This window comes from Elephas maximus, chromosome 19, assembly GCF_024166365.1.
Source record: "Elephas maximus indicus isolate mEleMax1 chromosome 19, mEleMax1 primary haplotype, whole genome shotgun sequence".
NCBI lineage: Eukaryota > Metazoa > Chordata > Mammalia > Proboscidea > Elephantidae > Elephas > Elephas maximus.
The window spans coordinates 53,890,746-53,915,035 of record NC_064837.1 but is presented as its reverse complement, the minus strand read 5'-3'; the positions used below and the strand labels follow the sequence as shown (position 1 = coordinate 53,915,035).

Sequence of the window (24,290 nt, the reverse complement as noted above, 5' to 3'; positions counted from 1 at the left end):
ACTGATTTTTGAAAAGGGTGCTAAGACAATGCAATGGAGAAAGAATACTTTCCAACAAATGGTACAGGGAACTGGACAGCCACATGCAAATGAAGCTGCACCTATACCTTATACCATATACAAAAATTATGGATCAAAGGGCTAAAACTATAAAACTCTTAGAAGAAAGTATAAGATTAAATCTTGGCGACCTTGTGTTAAGCAGAGCTTCCTCAGATATGACACAGAAGCACAAGGAACAAAAGAAAAAAATAGACACACTGGACATAATTAAAATTTAAAACTTTTGTGCTTTAAAGGACACTAGTGTTTTTTTAATCAAGAAAGTGAGTGGAAGCCCTGGTGGCATAGTGGTTAAGTGCTACAGCTGCTAACCAAAGGGTCGGCAGCTCGAATCTGCCAGGTGCTCCTTGGAAACTCTATGGGGCAGTTCTACTCTGTCCCATATGGTCGCTATGAGTCGGAATTGACTCAACGGCACTGGGTTTGGTTTTGGGTTTTTGTTATCAAGAAAGTGAAGACTACCCACAGAATTGGAGAAAATGTTTGCAAATGATAGCTCTGTAAGGATCTGATATCAAGAATATATAAAGAACTCTTGCAATTGAACAACAAAAAAAAAACCCAATTTTTAAAAGGGGCAAAAGATCTGAACATTTTTTCCGAAGATATACAAATGGCTAATAAGCACATAAAAAGGTGTTTGATATCAAAACCAAAATGAGACAGTACTTCACACTCACTAGCATGGCTAGAGTCAAAAACACAGGCAGTAACACATGTTGGTGAGAATGTGGAAAAACTCACACATTGCTGGTGGGAATGTAAAATTTTACAATGACTTTGAAAAACAGTCTGGTAGTTCCCCAAAAAATTAAACACAGAGTTACTACCTAATTCAGCAATTTTCCTAGGTATAAACCCAAAGGAAATAAAACCATATGTCTACACAAAAACTTATACATGAATATTCATAGCAGCATTACTGATGGAAACAACTCAAATACCCATCAACTGATGAGTGGATCAACAAAATATGCCCAACTGAGAATCAAAAAGGCAGATTATAGTTATTAAAATACATCCATGAAAATCCATGAGGCCAAAATGATAATCAAAGAAAACAATCTGTCACCATTTAATGCAGGTATTAAATCAACTCCTTGCCTTAAAAACAAAAATTTAATTTAAAAAATTAAAAAAAAAAAAAACTAAGCATTTAACCCACCCGTTGCTAGGAACTGTATCTCAGCACAGCCCAATAAACTCAGACAATAACAGGCAAGTTCTATTTTCCAGAAGAATGGACGTTAACAGGGGTTAAGTGGGATAATGTCAATTTAGCCAGGTTAATAGGCTGTTAAATTAGCATATTTGGAGGTAAGAGGTCACGATTTCAGAAATGTATACAATACTTCAACATTAAAAAGAAAAAGCAAACTGTATTCTTAAAAACCAAGCTTTTAAGAACATCCTGTATAATGATAAAAGATGTAACTTTCAAGGAAATAATAGCCGTGGTCCTAAAACAAACAAACAAAAAAGATCCAGTAGACCTTGACAAGTAGAACTAATCCAATGACTAGGACTTTTTTCTTCTTAAAAAAAATTTTTTTCTTCTTAGTGACTCCAATAAAATCACTGGGTTTTGCAATGAATAATAATGAAACAACCATAATATCTTAAATGCTCCTTAATTGTTTTCAAGCTTTACAATAATTTAAAAGCAGAAAAGACTCAATTATGCTGAAAAGAAACAGTAAATATCACACACTTAATATTCAATAGTACACAGCAATTCCACTCCCAGGTATACACCCAAAAGACCTGAAAGCAGCAACATGAACAGATATACACCGATGTTCACTGTAGCACTATTCATAATAGCCAAAAGGTGGAAACAACTGAAATGTCCACCAACTGATGAACAGATAACCAAAATGTGGTGTATACACACAATGGAATATTACTCAGCCATAAAGGGAAATAAGTCCCCATGCGGGCCACAACATGGATGAACCTTAAGGACATTACGCTGAACAAAGTAAGTCAGACACAAAAGGACAAATACTGTATATCACTTATACGGAATAAGCAAATTTACAGAAACCTAAAGCAATTAGTGGTTACCAGGAGTGAGAGGGAGGGGGAAAAAAGTGGGGTTTTGCTCAGAGTGCTTTGTAGGTCTGTTAAGTGGTGGAACAGTTTGAAAAAAAGAGAGGGGAAATGGGTGTGCAACTTGAAGAATGTAATCAATGTCGCTGAAGTCTACATGTAGAAAATGATGAAATGTATGTGTCAGGTGTATATCACAATTTTAAAAAATGCAATAACTAAAAGGCTGGCATGTAGGGGAGAAAGCTGGGTGACAGCTATGAGTATGTTAAACTCATCTTTCAAAACAGGGAATAAATATATCTTGTCTAAAGTTGATTAAATAAGGGAAGTTATTTGAAGTTAAAATGATAATATGAGAAAATCTAAAATATAAACTTTCAACACTGGTCACCTCTGTGAGGTATGAAATGAAGATGCAGAGGAAAGAATTTTACTCTTCTCTATCACTTCAATTTTTTGCAGATCATGTATGTGTATTATTTTTACAATTTAAAAATGTATATACTTACGATTAAAAAATCAAATGTCCTATGTCAAAACATATAAAATTAAGTAACTATAATTTTAAACATTAAAGGCTCAAACTCTGCAGCCTGTTATTTTTGCTTTATCAACATATTTTTAAGTGCTTTCATCACTGACATGAAAATCTGGCTTCTTTCGTCAGCTGTATAGGGGTCCATCATTTAACCAGTCTTTTTATGAAGGATGCTTTTATTAATTCAGGCAACACAGACTTAAACTGAGTGCCTACTAGAGCAGTTCTTGTTCTGGGCACTGGAAATACAGAAGTGACCTGATGGAGCTTACATTCCAGTGGGGAGAAAGTAAATTACAGTGGGTAATAAGAGCTCTGGCAAAAAACAAAGCAGGGCGTAGGAGCTAGAGAATACATGGGGGTAGACAAGGAGGAGCTGCTGCTTTACACAGCGTGGTCAGGGTAGGCCTTTCTCGTAAGGTAAATTTAAGCACAGACAAGAGACAACTGAGGGAGCAAGGCATGCAAATATCCGGGGGAACAATGTTAAGGGAAAGAGAACACCACGTGCAAAAGCCCTGAGGTGTGAGAAGACATGGTTGTATTCAAGAAACAGCAAGGCGGCCAGTGTGGATGGAACTTGGTGAGGGAAGGAGACAGTAATAAGAGAGTATACAAGGCCTTGGGGCCATTTTAAGGACTGTGGCTTTTTGAAGCCACTGGACAGTTTTGAGCAGGGGAGTCACATGATTTGACCTATGTTTCAATAGGATCACTCTGCTGTGTTGAGAACAGATTAAAAAGAAACAAAGGAATCCAGCTAAAAGGCTACTGCAATAATCTTGGTAGGAAATGAGACAACAATGGTTTAGATTTGAGTGTTAGTAGTGAAGGTGGTTAGAAGTGGTAGAATTCTGAACATATTTAGAAGGTAAAATCAACAAGGTTTGCAGAAGGATTTGGATCTGGAGTATAAGACAGAGAGAAGAGACAGGGATGGCTCCAAAGTGTTCAACCTGAAACAACAGAAGAGAGCTGCCAATTATTGAGATGTAGAAGGCTCTGGGAGAAGGGGGTTTAGCGTTGGGGGGCAGAATGAGGAGCTCGGTTTAGATATGTTAAATCTGATATGCTTATTACACATAAAAAGGAGATAACCTTTATGTGACTTTTTATGCAAGTGACTATGCAGGTCTGGAATTAAGGGTAGAGCTGTGGGCTGGAGATATAAATTTGGGAGTCCCCTGCACATAGGTGATAATTAAAGCAAAAGAAAAACTTCATGAGATTACATGGAGAAAGAGTAGATCCAGGAGTTTGAAGACTGAGTCCTGGAGCACTCCAATGTTTAGAGAACTGGAAGAACCATGAAAGTAAAAGCCAAGTGAAGAGCATGTGGTTGGAAAAGGAGTAATCAACTGTGGCTGATGGATCACTTTGGATGAGGTTTGAGAACTAAACTAATGGGGTTAACAACAATATCCTTGCATTTGGAGCCCAGGTGGCGGAGTGGTTAAGAGCTCGGCTGCTAACCAAACCGTCAGCAGTTGGAATTCACCAGCTGCTCCTTGGAAATCCTATGGGGCAGTTCTACTCTATCCTATAGGGATGCTATGAGTCAGAAATCGACTCAATGGCAACAGGTTTGTTTTTTTTGTTGTTGTTATCCTTGCATTACACTGGGCAAATCTGCTGCAAAAGACCTCTTTGAAGTATTAAAAAAGATGTCACTTTAAGGTCTAAGGTGTGCCTGACCCAAGCCATGGTGTTTTCAATCGCCTCATATGCATGGGAAAGCTAGACAATGAATAAGGAAGGCTGAAGAAGAATTGATGCCTCTGAATTATGGTGTTAGCAAAGAATATGGAATATAATATGGACTTCCAAAAGAATGAACAAATCTGTCTTGGGAGAAGTACAGCCAGAATGCTCCTTAGAAGCAAGGAGGGCAAGACTTTGTTTCACATACTTTGGACATCATGTTTGGTAAAGTAGAGGGTCTGTGAAAAAGAGGAACACCCTCAACGAGATGGATTGACAAAGTAGCTGCAACAATTAGCTCAAGAGTACCAATGATTGTGATTATGGCGCAGGACCGGGCAGTGTTTCATTCTGTTGTGCATAGGAGTGTGAGTCAGAACCAACTTGACAGCACCTAACAACATCTTTGTTCTGGAGCCCTGGTGGTGCAGTGGTGAAGCACTCAGCAGCTAACTGAAAGGTCAGCAGTTCAAACTCACCAGTCACTCTGTGGGAGAAAGATGTGGCAGTCTGCTTCCATAAAGATGACAGCCTTAGAAACCCTGTGGGGCAGTTCTACCCTGTCCTACAGGATCGGTATGAGTCAGAATCAACTCGATGGCAACACGTTTTTTGGTTGTTCAGAGTTCCTTTGGAACACTGGTAGAGGCAAATTGCTTCCAGATTTTTACAATTATAAACAATACCACAATAAACATCTTTGTGTGGTTTTATGGAGATGGAATTCTGGAACCAACAATAAGTAAACTTAACATGGAAATACACTACCAACATGTCCAAATGACTGTACCAATTTACAGCCAGTATAAAACTGAGTGTGTCTCTAAAACATCACGTACACTGACAACTGTTCAAACTTATTAATCCATGCCAATTTGATTAGTCAAAAATGTTATCTTGTTTTATTTTACATTTCCTTATGGCTGAAGTTGAGCATTTTTTCACGTGATTAGCCATTTGTCTTTCCTTTTTTCCCCCTATAAAACTTCCCGTTATAGCCTCTGCCTATTTTTCTAGGAATCTGCTTGTCCTTATCTATTACTTTACAACATTTGTTGCATATTAATGTTATCTCTTTTAGTTTTTTCTTTCTTTTTATTACTAAGCTTATATCCTAGCTGGAACAGCAAAAAAGCAAAGAGAACAGAACTCTACCAAAGCATTTAGGCCTTTGTTTTTTTATACTGTCTCCATGTTCCTTCTTGGTTTTTATACCATTGTTTCCATGCTTTCTTCATAAATAATCGTCTTCCTTCTCTTTTCAATTTCTCTCCTACGTGAGAACAACCTGGCTATAGCATCTGTAATGCCTCTGACAGCTTGTATATACTAATAGTAGTATGGCTGTCATTCATGTGCACCCACCACAAACTTGCATTTCCATAGCTTTTACGAAAGGCTTACAGTAGGGAAACAAGTTCTTGCTGATCAAAATCTTGTATATTTAATTATGTGCCCACCACACAGTGGGCACTCAGTAAATATTTGTGGAATGAACAAAGGGAACTCCCCTCAAGGGAAAAGTCATTTTTAAGGCAATAAAAGAAAGGACAAATAACCCACTGATTATCCAAGGTTCTGCCTGGGAAAAGTTAGATCTAAGATGAAAATTAAAAAAAAATTGGTGACTAAAAAGCACACATTAATATGCCTACAGGAGTCCCTGGGTGGCAGAAATGGTTAAGTGTTCAACTACTAGCGGAAAGGTTGGCAGTCTGAAGCCAGCCAGAGGTGCCACAGAAGACAGACCTGGTGATTTGCTTTTGAAATGTCACAGTCTTAAAAATCCTATGGAGCAGCTCTACTCTGCACACATGAAACCGCCATGAGTCAGAATCAACTCAACAGCAACTAACAACAACAACAACAGGTGTGTATGTACGTATCTATTCATTCTCGAAAACAAACTACGAAGCACTGCATTCTCATAAAAACTACTTCACACTGCTGTCAGGCCACCCATAATAGTAAGTGATCAATTTTTCCATTTTTAAATTAGGTGGTTTCCTTTGCTACCCAAGGATAAATTTATACTGTCTTCATACAAGAAGTTTCTTCACTCGTTTAATGATTTAAAAATTCTGTAAATTTTTTATAAGTTTTATCATTTCTTCCTTAAAGTAAAGCTAAGATAACCATAAGAAAGTATATGAAATAATGCATAATTCTGTATTTTTTTATTTCCTTTATAAAGACACCCACCATTTTCACGGCCTTTGAATACAGTTGCAAATTGGCTAAAGATTCACAGAATCCACACAGCAAAAAAAGAGGAGACTTTTAATGGAGAAAATGAACAGTAAGGAAGAAAAAAATTTGCATCAGTGGTGACTTCAGCTCTTGGGAGGTACTCTTAAAAAATAGAAGAATAGGACATTGGGACTTTCTCTTCCTTTATACCACCCTTGGCAATAAACAGGTAGGGCAGAAACCTAGAAAAGTAGCGACTTTGAGTTAGATGGGGTCAAGCTTTCATAATCAATTCTTGTTCTTCAAGGCGGGACAAAGAAGCAAGATGAAAGGAACAAGCAGGTAGCAAAATATTCCTGGGAAAAGTTAATTGTATCAACACACCGACGGGGGTGAGGAAAGCAAGTCTGTACAAATCCATTGCCTATCCAGTTGATTCCGACTCATAGTGGCCCTACAGGACAGAGTAGAACTGCCCCATAGGGTTTCCAAAGCTATAAATCTTTATGGAAGCAGCCTGCCACATCTTTCTTCCATGAAGCGGCTAGTAGGTTCAAACCACCAACCTTTCAGGTTGCAGCCCAGTGCTTCATCACCTCACCACCAGGGAGGGCTCCTTAAGTAAGCATGTAGGTAGCCCAAATACCAGACTAGAGGAAATGAACAGTAAGCATATACAGAATGCCTACCTACACACTAAAATTTTACTTACCTGAATACTGCTTTAATTAAGTGACTGCTATAGTTGATTTCATTTTTAATTATTAAAGTATTTTGGTTTTAGTGGAATTTGATTTGTATTTTCTTTACATCTTTGTCATTCTAAGATTTTCCTTCCCACTGTGTGCTCAGACTTTCACAAAGCAGTCTCTCTCAGCAACTTGAACCAGGGAGGACTGAGTAAAAGCACAATGCCTTCAGAAGTGATGCAGAATTGGAAATATCATCATCTCTCTACAAAAATAATTAATCCAATGTCATCAAGGAGCTCCAGGGCAATGACAAGGGTCTATATAAACTTAGCCTTAGTACTCACTGAAACAAAAGTGAAGCAGAGGCCAGCTCCCCTTTGTGCCAGCTGCTCCGTGTCAAGTCGAGGTTTTGCTAGCATCACTGACATTAGGGTTGGCAGAGCGGATTGTTCCTCCGATGTCTCCTTTGCAGCGCTGCCATCTAAACCATAAAGGGGCTGCTCTACTCGCCGCTGGAAAACATTAAAGAAAACACACAAATTACAAAAGAAAGAGAAGCTGAGTATTGCCAAAACACGCAATGGATTAAAAAACAAGTTATCAAATATAAGATGATTTTTTTTTTTTAAATCCTCTCTGAAAACAATTATGGAGAACATAACATCAACACTGGATTACATCCTGTCTATAAACCTAGGCTAATATTGTACTCAATCTCTGCAAATTACATTTTAATGTTTCTATATTTATATAACTCTGAATTTGCAGATTACTTTGTAGAGTTCAACAAATCAACCTCACAATACTTCAAACCAACAAAGGAAATGTCATTTCCATCCTGTAGGTAAATGAAGATTAAGATATTTATCCCATGTTTTTATACTTAGAACTTATTTCAATGGCAATTCTATTCTCACTACACTCTTAGAAAAATCTAAAAAAAAAAAAAAGATCCACAATACACTAAAAGAATAATATATGACAATCATTTATGCTTTATTCCAGAAATGTAAAGATAGTTTATTATTACCAAATCTACTAATTCATTACATTCATGTTAGGAGGAAAAAATGATTCTTCCCAGACATCAAGGAGGATTTGCATATTGCTGGGGAACTCTTAGAAAACTAGACATATCTGCCTTTAATACAATGAAGAGCTTTTTGTTGTTTTTTTAGACAATATAAACGTAACAGTACAACACTGTAGACCTTTTCATTAAAGTTTTATGAATCAGACAAGGATACCACACTAATTACGTGATCATTCAACATTATCACAGAAGCTTTAGCCAATGTGATAAAAACACATGGGATATAAACATTGGAAAATATAAGATAAAAAGTGTCATTTTGGATGATATAACTATTCACAAAGGAAATCAAGCAAACTGAAGAATTACTACCAGTAAGGTGGTCAAATACAAAATAAACATACAAAAACCAACAGCTTTACCATATACCAAAAACAATTGAATATAATCAGAACATGTAATAGAAGAAAAAGCAGATTTAAAACAGCAAAAAAATCTGTAAAATATTCAGGAATAAGCTTATACCTATGAGAAAAAACTACAGCTTCACTGAAGGATATGAACGACAACCTAAATTAAATGGTGAAAGCATGTTCCTGGACTGAAAATGGTAAAGATGCCAAATTTCTCTAAAACCCGATACTCGGGGTTTTTTTTTTAATGTTTCCTTATCTTTTTTTTTGGGGGGGGGGCTTGTTTTGTTTTCTCACTCTTTTGGGGGTTGGTTTTTTGGGGGGGAACCTCACAAATTAATTCTGAGGTTTACATGTAAAAATAATCAAAATTAGTCACATCATTTTTGATAAAGAATATCAGGGAAACCTGACCAGATATCAAAACATACTATAAAGCTACGTTAGTTAAAACAGTATAGTACTGGTATAGGAGCAGACAAATCAGTCAATGACACAAAACAGAGAATTCAGAAACAGACCCATACACATATGGATATATAATTTGTGACAGAGGTGCATTTCAAATTAGTGGGAATTTATGAAAAGATGGCAGGACATCTGCAAAACTACTAGGAAAAAAAAAGCTGATTCCTACCTTATAACAAAAATTATAAGACAAAAATACAGATAAATGTTTTATAACCTCCTGGTGATGATGGACTTTTTAAACATGACATTGAAAAGATAAACCACGCATTAACGTTTAAGAATAGCGCAAAAACCTTTAAGTCATAAAGGAAAACACTGATAAATCTGACTAATTCAAATTTTACTTCAACATAAAGTTAAAAGACAAAACTTACAAACAGGCAGAAATCTTACAATACGAATGGCAACGAATTAACGATTTTAATAAATAATGTGCAGCTACCCATAAATAAGAAAAAAAAGCACTGAAAGAGAAATTCAAAAGACTATTAAACATATGAAAAGATATTAATATCACTAAAAAAAAAAATAAGTTAAAACGAGGTATTTTTTTCCTAATATGTTAGCAAGGATTACAGTGATAAAGCTTGATATTAGCAAGGTGTGCAGAAACTGGCACCCTCAAACTGCTAGATAACCTTTTAGCAATTTATGTGATGACATAAAATGAGGCTATTCTTTTGACTCCGAAATTACACTTCAGGAATTTACCCAAAGGAAAAAAAAAATGTGGAAGCACAGATATATGTACAAGGACATTTACTACAACATTATTCATAGAATACAAAATATTTACTGGATATTGGTTAAAAAATTAAAACAATGGAAATGAGGAAATCAATTATATGAAGATAGATGCATATACCTAGAAAAGGTCGAGAAATACTTGTCCATTAAACTCTTTAATAGTAGTTCTTTGGAAGTTTTTATCTCACTATTTCTGAATTGTAACTTTCATAATCAGCATGTATCCCTTTAGCAGGAAAAACTAACATTTTCATTTTAGAAAACTAAAATAAATGTATCAAAATGATCTTAACAAGGAATGCAGCTTTTTACTGTATTAGTAGAGTCCTCCTCAAGACCAATAATACTCCTACCCCACTAAATTCAACAGTTTAAATTCAGTCTCCAGAACACTTGTGATATCCACTCACAACAACACTCTAACTTCTTGGGAGAAATATACCTATGAAGCTAAAACTAAAATAGGAGAATAATGCCACAATATAAAAATTATTCATTCTGCCATATATTCAATAAAATCTGCCAAGGGCTGAAAGATTTAAAAATATTTCTGGAAATATGGCAGACTACATTATCTGAACCAACCTGCTTTTGGAAAACAGGATAAAAGATAAAGAAAAGATAGTAAAAGCACTGAAGTGTTGATAGATAGTAGATATCTGACAGGACAAAATCTAAAGGAACCTAAGGAAAATCAGGAACACAAGAGAGGTAAATGCATGTTGTTGTTCTTATGTGTTGCAGAGTCAATTCTGACTCCTAGCGCCAGAACAGAACTGCTCCATCAAGTTTCTAAGGCTGTAATCTTTATGGAAGCAGATTGCCACATTTTTCTCCCATAGAGCAGCTAGTGAGTTCAAATAGCCGACATTTCCATTAGCAGCAGAGCATTTAACCACTGTACCACTGGGCTCCCCGGGAGCAGATTACCAGGTCTTTTCTCCTACAGAGCTGCTGGTAGGTTAGCAGTGAGCGCTTAACCACTGAGCTACAAGGGATCCTTCAAAAGAAGCACAGAAGTCACATCTGCTCTAAGAGTACCTGCAGATACTGAATTTCCATTTCCAGGGCACCACAGAGCCAAAGGGACAGTCACAGGCCAAGACTCACACAGCGTAGAGGGTTCGAAAGGAAGCCCTTGACATTTCAAGCTGGGCTTCCAAAGGCCTACACTCTAAGGGAATGTATAAACCAGAAGAAAACTTCTCTCCAACTCCCACAGGGCTACATGAGCTGCTTTGGTATTAAGGGGAAGGGGGAAGGCTGTTCCCCTGAGAAAGGCTAACATAATCCAAATCAGTACTACCTGGGTGGTTAAAAGAAACCAAGCAAACAAAATTCAAGTCACGAGTTTGGTAAATTCACTGTAGTTTTGGAGTAGTAAAATCACTAGGTATTTGGCAAAGGCAGACAAAAATCCTCCCTGAAGGGATGTACCTTCATCAAAGGCCTCAAAGAAACCTCACAGATAATTTTTCAAAAACAATGAGCAGCACATAGTCAAAAATAGTGAAGCATAAAAGAAACAAGGCCATGAGTAACAACTAGGATAAATAAGAGACAGCAGAAACAGATTCACAAAAACTTCTAATACCAGAATTATCAGATTATAAAACAACTAGGTCAACTAGGTTTAAAAAAGAAAAGACAGGCTTGAAAATATATGGAGAAAACAAAACTAAAAAGGCAAAAAAAGTGGGTTAGCAGATTTCAAAAAGAACCAAATAGAAATAAAATATACAATAACCAAAATTAAGAATTCAATTGGGTTAAAAGTAAATCAGACATATATAAACAGAATTCTGGAACAGAAAGGCAAAAAGAAAGTATCCAGAATGGAACAAATACAGAGAAAAAGACAGAAAATATTACTAGGGGCATGGTGATTAAGTAAGACAGTCAAACATGTTTATTTGGAATTTCATAAAAGGAGAAAAACGAACACAGGGCAGACATAATACCTGAAGAGGTGATGCCCAATAATTACCTAAAATTGGTGAAACATACTAACAGACCATTTCAGAAACCCACGAAATTCCAAACAGGAGAAATAAAAAGACTTCATGGTGAAGCTGTAGAATACCACAGATAAAGATTTTAATAGCAGTCAGGGAAGAAAGAGCAAATACTTCTAAAGAAACAAAAGTAAATAAAAGCCAATTTCTCAATAGTAACAGTGGGAGCCAGAAGATGGTAGTAATATTTGCACTTGTGTTAAAAGAAAAAAATGCCCATGAAGAAATATACACAGCAAAAACATCTTTCAAGAATGAGGACAAAATAAAGTTATTTCAGCAAACAAAAACCTACAGGGTTAATCCCCAGCAGATACATACTAAAGGAATACTAAAGTCAGATGGAAAGTGACCCCAGGTGGACGGTTTATGATGTAAAGTAGAAAGAACTACAAAGAAAGAAGTAAATATATAGATAAATCTAAATGAATAATGAAAAGTGGCCTAAAATACATACAGCAAAAATTAGCATAAATACATGATAAAACAGATAACTCCCATAATCATAATAACAGATCTGTATACACTTCTCTTAGCGACTGTGACAGAATAGCCAAAAACCAGAATACAGATTTAAACATCATGATTAACAAAACTGACTTAACAGCAAAACTAAACAATTTTGTTTAGGGATACATACGTGGATAGTCAAACTATAAGGAAAAGCAAATGATTATCACAAAAATTAGAACAGTGGTTACCTCTAGGGTAGAGGGAAGGACTTATGATTAGGGAAGAGCATACACATTTCCAAGATGCTGCAAATATTTTACTTGTTTACCTAAGTTGTGATTACATGAACGTTAACTTTGTAATAATTTTCTAGAAAATTACTTTGTGAAGGGCTACATAGCAAGGCTTTGAAGGCCACATATCTCTATCATATAGTCTTCTTTGTTTCTACAACCCTCTAAAATTTTAAAAATCTAAGAAAACAAGCAAAACACATACAGATGACAATTCTGGAACCCTGAGCATCAAATGAAATGATAAAAGGATAAAGAACTAGATCGAACACTAACTAGACACTGACTGAAAACAATGAAAGAGAAGATGGAATAGAGGGGCCCTACCAGGCGACCCAACACAGCATGACCATTTTGGAACAAAGGCAGCAGCAGTCTCATTCTCGGATGGGAAGCACAGCAGGCTACTGCACAGAATTCCCCAACAGGACACGCAGTAACTGGGTAGACATACCCAGTGTGAAATAAGGTCCTGGTTGCTGGCTACAGCTAACAGGAACAGCCCAGGCACCCTCACCCGGTAAGAGAAGCATACTCCTCCTCCCCTCACTCTCCTGGTGATTAAAAAAATTAGCAGCACAAAATCCCCCATCCCTGCAGCCCCGAACCAGGGAACAAGGTTATGAGTCAGAGCCCCACCCTGCTCCTCCTCACCCAGCCCCAACCACCACTCTGCCCCACTCCGTTCCAACTGCCACCTCTTACTGCCCAACAATCCTGCCAAGTGGCATTAACCGCTTGTCCCGCTCCTCCTGCCCATCAACCCAGCTGATCTCCCTTCCCCTGTCCAGCGAGAGGAGGCGGAAGCCCAATCATACATGTACCCACCCACTGCTCCCTCTGCCCACATGGGCCCACACGCAGCTGCCCACTGACCACTTCCCCTCTCTCCCCCTCTCCCTGCCCCTCCTGCCCACCAACCTAGCCAAGTGGCACTAGCCACTCGCTCCACCCTTCCCACCTGCTGATGCAGAAGAGTTTCCTCTCCCCTCCTCCCATCTGGTGAGAAGCGTTAGCAGTGTGACCGTGCACGCAGCCACCTGTCGCTTGCCCCTCCATCACAGGGTGAGGGGCGGAACCATGCACATGCATGTGCGCACACCCACAAACTGTGCCCTACCTGGCCCAGATTGGTGAGAGGTGGCGACAGCACGACCATGCCTACACCAGGCCGTCACTCTCTCCCCTGACCCTCTGCCCAGCGAGAGACAGTGGTAGTGTGACCAGAAGCATACCTGACAGCCACTCCCTCCCCGCTCCTGGTGAGCAGTGGCAGCACAACCCCAAATGTACCCATCCACTCTCCCCTTCGGGGGAGAGGCAGTGGCAGCACAACTCAAATGTACCAGACTGCTGCTCCCCTCCCTCCTTTCCCCTCTCCTGCCAAGGGGTGGCAAGCATGTGATAGCACGCTGCTGGCCCACCACTCACACCCCCGACCACCATGTGAGAGGTGGCGGGAGCGTGACTGTGCATTCACTAGCCTACCACTCAACCCACCCTTATCCAGCGGGGGACAGTGACCATGCCCCCCACTTTCCAGTCACACCTGCTGCCCAACTCACTCGGTGAGTGCTACTGCCCACCCAACCTGCCCTCAGCTGCCCTGCAGGACCAGTGAACCTGAGTTCACACACATAGCTGCTACCCCACCCACCTGGAGACAGGTGGTGGGCACTCCAGTGCAGCCAGACTAGTGACCAGATTATCATGCTTATCCTGCCTACCTGGATACTTCAAAACATAACAAAAAATTGGAACTCAGCAAATAAACATATAATTAGTAAAAATAACAACAACTTAATGCCTGAGAAACAAAAGACTATCAAATCACCTAAAAAAGCAGGAAAAGATGTCTCCAGCAAAGTGACCAAAATAAAGAACCAGAAAACTTTCAGGAGGAAGAAATGGTTATGGAACTACCTGATAAGGAACTCAAAAGACTTATATATAGGGTCCTTGAAACAGTTCAAGGAAAACACAGACAAAACCAAGGAAAACGCTGACACAACTTTAGAATAATTCAGGAAAACAACACTAAGAACAAAATGACAAAATAGACAATTAGAAACTATACAAAAACAGCAACTAGAAATCCAGAAGATTAACACTAAAATTTCAGAACAGATTAATGCACTGGAAGGACAAAGGGGTAGAAGTGAATCAGTGGAAGAAAGAATCACTGAAATAGAGGATAAAAAAAAAAAGGAATGAAGAAAACCTAAGAGTTATGTGGGACACTAGCAAAAGAGTTATGTGGGACATTCCTGATCAGAATACCAGGTCAGGAATAAACAAAAAAAAAAGTATATATAAATTTTTGAAGATTTGCTGGCAGGAAACTTCCCTAATATCATGAAAGGTGAGAAGATGTCCATTCATGAAGCTCAACCAACCCCAAATAGGACAGTCCTCAAAAGAAAATCACCTAAACATATCGTAATTAAACTTTCCAAAATGAAAAACAAAGAAAGAGTCCTGAGAACAGCTTGGGAGGAATGAAATATTACCTACAAGCTCTGATTTCTTAGCAGAAACCATGGAGGCAAGAAGGCAATGAGATGACGTACATAAAACTCTGAAAGAAAAAAACTGCCAACCGAGATTTATATATCCAGCAAAATTGTCCCTCAAAGATGATGGCAAAATTAGGACATTTCCAGATAAGCAAAAATCAAGGGAATTTGTAAAAATCATACCAACCTTACAAAAAATACTAAACAGAGTTTTTTGGGCAGAGAACCAACATCAGACAACCTGACATTAAGGCTCATGACAACATTACCCGGAAACCAATTTTCAAAAATAAAATAAAGCTACACTACTAAAAACAGGGAAACAGAGACGTCAATCTGTAAACAAAGACAAATTCAAAACAAATAGAGGGAATAAATGGTGTAGATACAGAACTTCCATATGGAGAGGAAATCAAAGCAATATCAAGAAAGAACAGCCTGTTTTAGACGTAGGAAGATAAAAGTAAATTTCAGGAAAACCACAAAGAAAATTAATAAACCTTCTCACCAAAATAAGAAAGAGGAAAATCATAAAGACTCAGTAAATACAAAATCAACAGCAATGAAGAAAATGAAAAGAAAATCCATAAACAAAAAGAATGAAGCACAAGAAAGTATATGAACAAAGAAATCACCAACACCACAGAAAAAAGCACAAAATGACAGCAGTAAACTCATCCCTACCAATAATTACACTGAATGTAAATGAATTAAATGCACCAGTCAACAGAGAGATAGTGGCAGAACAGATAAGAAAACACGACCCATCAATATGATGCCTACAAGACACACACTTTACAAATATAAAGATAAGATAAAAATCAAAGGATGGAAAAAATATCAAGCAAATGGCAACCAAAAAAGAGCAGGCGTGGCAATATTAATCTCTGATAAAAAAGACATGTAGGCAAAAACCAGCATAAGCGACAAGGAAGAGTATTACGCGATGAGTAAAGGGTCAATCTAACAGAGCACATAATCATAAAAAGTATCTACACACCCAATGAAAGAGCTCCAAAATACATAAAACAAATGTTAACAGAATTGAAAAGAGAAACAGACAACTTCACAATAGCTGGAAATTTTAATAGATCACTTTTGATGAAGGACAGAACAACTAAAGACTCAACAAAGACACAGAAGATCTAAACAATGCACTCAACCAACTTGATCTCATAGACATATACAAAACAATAATAGCACTGTACACATTCTTTGCCAATGCACATGGATCATTCTCCAGAACAGACAATATACTAAGGCACAAAGCAAGTGTCAATAAACTCAAAAACATCAAAATAACAAAAAGGATCTTCTTGGATCACAATGCTATAAAATCAGACATCAGTAACAGGAAGAACAAGGGAAATAAATCAAATACATGGAAACTGAATGACACACTGCTTAAAAAACACTGGTTAATAGAAGAAATAAAAAATGAAATGAGAAAATTCCTAAAATCAAACAAGAATGAAAAGAACATACCAAAACCTATGAGACACGGCAAAAGCAGCAGTCAGGTCAATTTACAGCAATCAACACACACATCAAAAAGGAAGAAAGAGCCAACATCAACACCTCAACCTACAATTTCAACAAATAGAAAAAGAGCAGCCAAAAAAGCCCACAATCATCAGAAGAAAGGAAATAATAAAGACTAGGGCAGAAATAAATGAAACAGAACATGGAAAAACAATAGAAAGAACCAACAACAATAGAAGTTGGTTCTTTGAAAGGATTAATAAAACTGACAAACCACTGGCCAAACTGACCAAGGACAAAATGCAAATGACACAAATAAATGAGACAGGTGACATTACAACAGAATCAATAACAGAATACTAATAAGAGCTATATGCCAACAAACTTGAAAACCTAGAGGAAATGGACAAATTTTTAGAAACACACTACCTACCTGAACTAACATAAACTGAGGTAGAAAATTTGAGCAGACCCATAACAAAAGGCGAAGTTGAGGAGGTCATAAAAAAAAAAAAGTCCCAACAAAAAAAATCCCTGTTCCAGACGGCTTCACCGGAGAATCCTACAAAACATTCACAGAAGAGCTGACACCAATTCTACTCAAACTATTCCAGAACATAGAGAAGGATGGAACACTCCTGAATTCATTCTATGAATCATGCACAAGCCTGATACCGAAGCCAGGCAAAGACACCACTAAAAAAAGAAAATTATAGATCAATATCGCTCATGAATATAGACACAAGAGTTCTCAACAAAATTCTAGCCAATTCAACATGATATATGACCAAGTGGGAGTCATACCAAGTATGCAAAGATGGCTCAACATTACAGCGTAATCTATCACATACATAAAACAAAGGAAAAGAAACACAGGATCGTATCAACTGATGCGGAAAACACATTTGATAAAATCTAACACTTATTCCGATAAAAACTCTCAGCAAAACAGGAACAGAAAGGAAATTCCTCAACATAATGAAGGACATATATACAAAACCAAAAGCCAACATTATTCTTAACGGACAGAGACCAAAAGCATTCCCTTTGAAAACAGAAACCAGACAAGGATGCCCTTTATCACACTTTCACTCAATATTGTACTTGAAATCCTAGCCAGAGCAATAAAGCAAGAATGGGAAATAACAGGCACTCCGATTACTAATGAAGAAGTAAAACTACCCCTATTTAGCAATAATATCCTATACATAGAAAATCCCAAAGATTCTACAAGAAGGCTACTGGAACTAATAGAAGGATTCAGCAAAGTGGCAGGGTACAAGATCAACATACAAAAATCAGTTGGAGTCCTCTACATTAACAAAGAGAACTCTGAAAAGGAAATCGGGAAAACAACACAATTTACAAGAGCTCCCAAAAGGATAAAACACTTAGAAATAAACCTAACCAGGGGTGTAAAAGACATACAAAGCAAACTACAAAACACGACTACAAGAAAACAAAAGAGACCCATATAAATAAAAGAACATACCATGCTCATGGATAGGAAGACTTTAACATCGTGAAAATGTCAATACTACCCAAAGCGATCTATAGATACAATGCAATCCTGATCAACATTCTTTAAAGAGATGGAAAAACTAATCAGCAACTTTATATGGAAAGGAAAGAGACCTGGGATAAGCAAAGCACTACTGAAGAACAACAAAGGAGGAAGCCTCATACTACCCGATCTCAGAGCCTATTATACAGCTATGGTAGTCAAAACACCCTGGTACTCGTACACGACAGACACATAGACCAATGGGACAGAATTGAGAACCCAGAAGTAAATCTATTCAAGTATGTACAGCTGATATTCAACAATGGGCTGAAAGCCATTAAATAGGGAAGACACAGTCTCTTTCACAAATGGTGCTGGCACAAATGGATACCTATTTGCAGAAAAATGAAACAGGATCCATAACTCACATCATATACAAAAACTAACTGAAGATGGATTAAAGACCTATATGTAAAACCTAAAACTATAAAGATTGTGGAAGAAAAAACAGAAGCATGCCTAGGGGCACTAATTTATGGTGTAAATAGACTATTAAACATAACTAAAAATGTGCAAACACCAGATGATAAACTAGATGACCGGGCCCTCATAAAAATTAAAAACACTTACGTGCTTCGAAATGGAAACCCTGGTGGTGTAGTGGTTAAGTGCTACAGCTGCTAACCAAGAGGTCAGCAGTTCAAATCCGACAGGCGCTCCTTGGAAACTCTATGGGGCAGTTCTACTCTGTTCTATAGGGTCGCTATCAGTTGGAATTGACTCGACAGCAGTGGGTTTGGTTTGGTATGGTGCATCAAAAGACTTCTTCAAAAGAGTAAAAAGTGAACCTACAAACTGGGAGAAAGTTTCTGGCAGTGACATATCTGACAAGGGAATATCCCTAAAATTTATAAAAACTTTATCACCTCAACAACAAAAAAACAATCCAATTAAAAAGTGGGCAAAGGATATGATCAGGCCCTTCACCAAAGAAGACATTCAGGTGGACAACATATAAATGAAAAGATGCTCGTGATCATTAGCCATTAAAAAAAAAAAAAAAGCCATTGCCGACAAGTCGATTCTGACTCATAGCAACCCTACAGGACAGAGTAGAACTGCCCCATAGGGCTAAAACATTTCTCAACCATGAAGGGACTCAAACCTTCAATCTTCTGATCCAAAGTCAGTGGCTTTATTGATTAGGCCACATGAGATGCAAATCAAAACAACCATGAGATATCATCTCACCCTAGCAAAAATGGCAATGACCAAAAAAAAAAAAAAAAAACCCAGAAAACAACAAATACTGGTGAGGATATAGGGAGACTGAGCTCTCATACACTGCTGGTGGGACTGTACAATGTACAATCACTGTGGAAAACAATATAGTACTTCCTTAAAAAGTTAGAAATAGAGATGCCTTACGATCCAGCAATCCCACTACTAGGTATATACCCTGGAGAAATAAGAGCCATGACACACTAATGTTCACTGCAGCTTTATTCACAATAGCAAAAAGATGGAAACAACCTAAGTGCCCATCAACGGATGAATGGATAAACAAACTATGATACATACACACATGGAATGAATCTGGGAAACATCTCACAACATGGATGAACTGGAGGACATTATGCTGAGTGAAATAAGTCAGTCACAAAAAGACAAATATTGCATGAGACCACTATTATAAAAAGTCAATAAAAGTTTTACACACAGAAAGAAACATTCTTCAATGGTTACCAGGGATGGAGGGGGGAGGGAAGGAAAATCACTAACTAAATAGTAGACACATATTAACTTGGGAGAAGGGAAAGGCAGTACACAATAAGGGACGTGTCAGCACAACTTGACTAAGGCAAAGAAGGACAATGGGAGGAACCCAAGAGTAAAAGGGAACAACGGTAAATACTATTACATACACAATTCTGCAGTAACAGTAATAAAAATTTATGAATGGACACATAGGTGGATATGTAAGACGAACAGGTGAAGGATGGTGTATGAGAGCACACCCATGAGCATATATAGGTTTGGCCAGGGATATTTCTATATAATGTATTTGTAAGTGCTGCACATAAATCCATGTATATAGCAGAACACACAAGGGGCAAAGTTATGAAAACTTCTTAGCCATAACCAATTACCTTGAGGGACTGTATCACCAGGCTTGAGGGCTTAGGGGACATCTAGGTCAACTGGCATAACACAGTCCATAATGTTCTACATCCCACTTTGGTAAGTAACATCTAGGGTCTTAAAGGCTTGCAAGTAGCCATCTAAGATACAACTATCAATCTCTTCCGGTCCGGAGCAAAGAAGAGTGAAGAAAATCAAGGACTCAAGGAAACAATTACTCCAAAAGACTAAAGAACCACACAAACCACAGTCTGACTAGTCTGAGACCAGAAGAACTAGATGGTGCTCAGGTACCACTACGGACTGCTCTGATCGGGACCACAATAAAAGGCCCTGGATGGAGTGGGAGAAAAATGTAGAACAAAATTCAGATTCATAAAAAAGACCTGAATTATTACTCTGATAGAGACGAGGGGAACCCCCGAGAACATGGCCCTTAGACACCATTTAAACCTGGAACAGAAACTACTCCCAAAGATCACCTTTCAGCCAAACATCCATGAGAAATATGCTCTTCAGAACAATCAACTACATGAGACCAAAAGGGCAGCATTTGCCCAAAAACAAAGTTCAGAAGGCAGGCAAGATGGGTGAATGGAAACGGGGAACCCAGGGAGAAAGGGGGTAGAGTGCTGTCACATTGAGGGGAATTGCAACTAACGTCACAGAACAAAATGTATATAAGTTATTGAATCGGAAACAAATTTGCTCTGTAAACTTTCATCCAAACCACAATAAAATGTTCAAAATAAATAAATAAATAACACTGCTACTTTAAGCCACTGAAAAACAAAACAACAACAACAAAAAGGAAAAGTCAATGTTTTCTTTTAGAAACAATTTCAGAAGCTAAATGATTCCAAAGTTGGTCACATAAAATATAAAGGAAATGAATAATAACAATCGCTAGTAGTGACTGAGTACTAACTACGGGGCAGACACAGCATTAAATTCTTTGTTGTAAACTGAATGATTAATTCTCATACAACCGTGTTATGCATTGAATTATGTCCCCCCCAAAATACATGTTGAATTCCTGCCCCTTGTACCTACGGATGTGATCCTGTTTGGAAATTAGGATTTTCTTTTGTTACTTTAATGAGGGCATACCAGTATACGGTAGATCCTAAAACTAATCACCTCTGAGTTATTAAAGACCATAATTCTCTCTTTCTCACACACACACAAACACACATGGAGAAGGGGAAGACAGACGCCATGTCTGAGGACCATCCATAAGCCAAGGAATGCCAAGGAACCAAGGAATGTCCAGGGCTACCAACAAGAAAAGAATCAATATAGCTTAGACTCTGATTTGGATTTTTAGTCTCCAGAACTATGAGAAAATAGATTTCTGTTCTTTACAGCCAAAATCAAAGGTGTGGAGTTTACATTAACTTTACCCAAAGAATTTGGTCTTTGCCCTTGGTTCCTGAGACGCGATCTCCAAAAAAAAAACCTTGGAATTTAAGTGCCTTTGCTAAGAACTCCAGACCACACCTAACAAATTAAGTAAGGTGATGAAGTGACTCTCGGGAGGCAGCTGGCCAGGCAAGACCCATCATGATCACCTTGTGATTATCAAGTAACCTCACAGAAGAGGGGCTGGAATTTGTATTACACAGTAAGATACCCAATAAAAGCTCTGGACACTGACATTCTATGAGCTTCCTGGTTGGTGAAAGAGAGGGTAAAAATCAGAATCAAACCAGCTGCCATTGAGTTGATTGCTACTCATGATGACCCCATGTGATGCAGAGTAGAACTACAATCCATAGGGTTTTCAAGACTGTGACCTATTGGTGGCAGACCGCCAGGTCTTTCTTCCCAGGTGCCTATGGGTTGGTTTAAACCACCAACCTTTCAGTTAGTAGTCGAGAGTTTAACCAATTGTGCCACCAGGGATGCCTCATGAGGAGGTAGCACATCCCTTTGTGGAAGCTCTGTGTTGGGAACCCTCCCAAACCTCACCTTATGTGTCTCTTCGTTTGTATACCTTTCCCTATAATAAAGCTGTAATTGTAAGCTCTTAAAAAAAAAAAATCTAAAAATCAGTCTTAGCTCATGAGTCATGGGCTATAGTTTGTCAACTTCTGCATTAAAATGTTCATATTTTATGTACTTTGTTTATATTTTGTTATATTTAACAATAAAAAATATAAAAGAATCACTTAGGGGACTAAAGACGAAAGTAATTCTTTATCCATCTATTCTTCTCTTTCAACAATAAGTTTGGCCCATCCACTATCTCCAGAGACTGAACCCTGGTGGCACAATGGTCAAGCGGCTGCTAACTGAAAGACTGGCGGTTTGAACCCACCACCCACTCCTTGGGAGAAAAGACCTGGAGAGCCGCTCCCATAAAGATACAGCCTAGGAAACTCTATGGTGCAGTTCCACTCTGTCTTACTAGGTTGCCAGGAGTCAGAATCAACTCAATGGCACACACCAACAACAACACAGACTGAAAACTGACTAAGATATTATCCCTTCCATGTCAAGTGGGGAAGATCAGTTAAAATAATTACACCTTTACATGCTAAGTACTGTAACAGAAGGAAACACCAGTGAACAAAACAAGGCCCTTGCTCTCCTGAGATTCACACTCTAGCAGGAGAAGATAAACTATGAATTAACTGTATAATTAATTCTAAATACATAAAATATTAAGTGAAAGCTGTATTAAGTTTATACCACAGCAATGATAATGATTTACAATGAGACACATCGATATGAAAGAATCTCACTAAAGTAATGTTGAACAAAAGAAGCCAGGCACAAAACAGAAAAAACTCACCTATGCTGTGAGAAGCTAGGACAGTGGCCACGGCTATGGCAGGGAGGGGGCTAATGACTAGAAGGGAACACAAGAGGGACTCTGGACCTATTTTGTTTCTTATGCTGGATCACCAAGGTATGTGCAGTTTGTGAAAATTCATTAAGCTGTAGACTTATATGTATTCTTCTATATGTATAAATATGAATCAATAAAAAAGTATTAAATATATAGAGAAATTAAAAAAAAAAAAATATATATATATATATGTCAGGGAGTGATAACTAAGAATGAAAATGAAGCAGGATTAGAGACAGAATGGCAAGGAATGAGGGACAGCTATTTTAGAAAGGTTGGCCAGGAGAGACCTTTCTAATAAGGTAATTTTCCAGCAACAACCTTGTGAGGAGATTGCAAGTCATAAGGATATCTGAGAAAAGTGTTCCTGGAAAAGCAGACAGCACATACAAAGGCTCTGAGGCAAAAAAAGTGCTTCACAGTGTTTGAAGAGCTGTAAGGAGGCCAGTGTGGCTGTAGTGGCACACAAGAAAGGGAGAGCAGTAGGAGACGTCAGTCAGGTGGGTGGGGGACTACAAATCCCACGTGCAGGGGCTTTCAGACCATTTAAGACATCGATATAGGAAGCCACTGGATGGTTCCAAGCAGAGGAGTGCCAGAATCTGCCTGAACTTTTTAACAGGATCACTGGGCTACTATATTGATTAAAGGTGGGATGAGGGCAGGAAAAGGGAGACCACTTAGGAGGTGAATGCAGAGAACAGAATAGAAAAGTGGTCAGGCTCTGAGGTATCTTAAGGGAAAAGCAAACAGGGTTAACTGAAGAGTTATGGCTTAGATTATAAGGTTTATGGCCTGAAAAACTGGATGGAGGAAACTGTCATTTACCAAAACAGGCCAGATGGCAGGAAGAGCAGTTTTTGTTATTGTTGTTTTTGGTAGTGAAGGGGATCAAGAGTTTCATTTAGGACGTGCTAAAGTTCAAGTTGCCTCTTAGGTATATAAGTGGATATGTTAAGTAGGGAGCTGGATATATAATTACCAGGGGGACTGGTGCCTAAGAGAAGGGCTAGCAAATTCAGTTATACTAAATGGCAGATATGGGTACTGATGCAAGTACCTTGGTATATCTGGGGCAGAAGCATGTGGAAGTTCTCTTCTGATTGCTTCTACGTTCTCAGTAAAATA

At 38.1% G+C, this 24,290-nt stretch overlaps 1 protein-coding gene across 10 annotated transcripts in view; it reads right to left on the bottom strand.

The window, feature by feature from the left end:
- Window positions 1–24,290, bottom strand: part of TLK2 (tousled like kinase 2) — a 148,612-nt gene that overhangs the window by 58,737 nt on the left and 65,585 nt on the right. For all 10 annotated transcript variants that reach the window (XM_049861647.1, XM_049861645.1, XM_049861648.1 and 7 more), the window contains one exon: window positions 7,584–7,751. In XM_049861647.1, coding sequence (XP_049717604.1) covers window positions 7,584–7,751 — 168 coding nt within the window. The remainder of the gene's footprint in view (window positions 1–7,583; window positions 7,752–24,290) is intronic.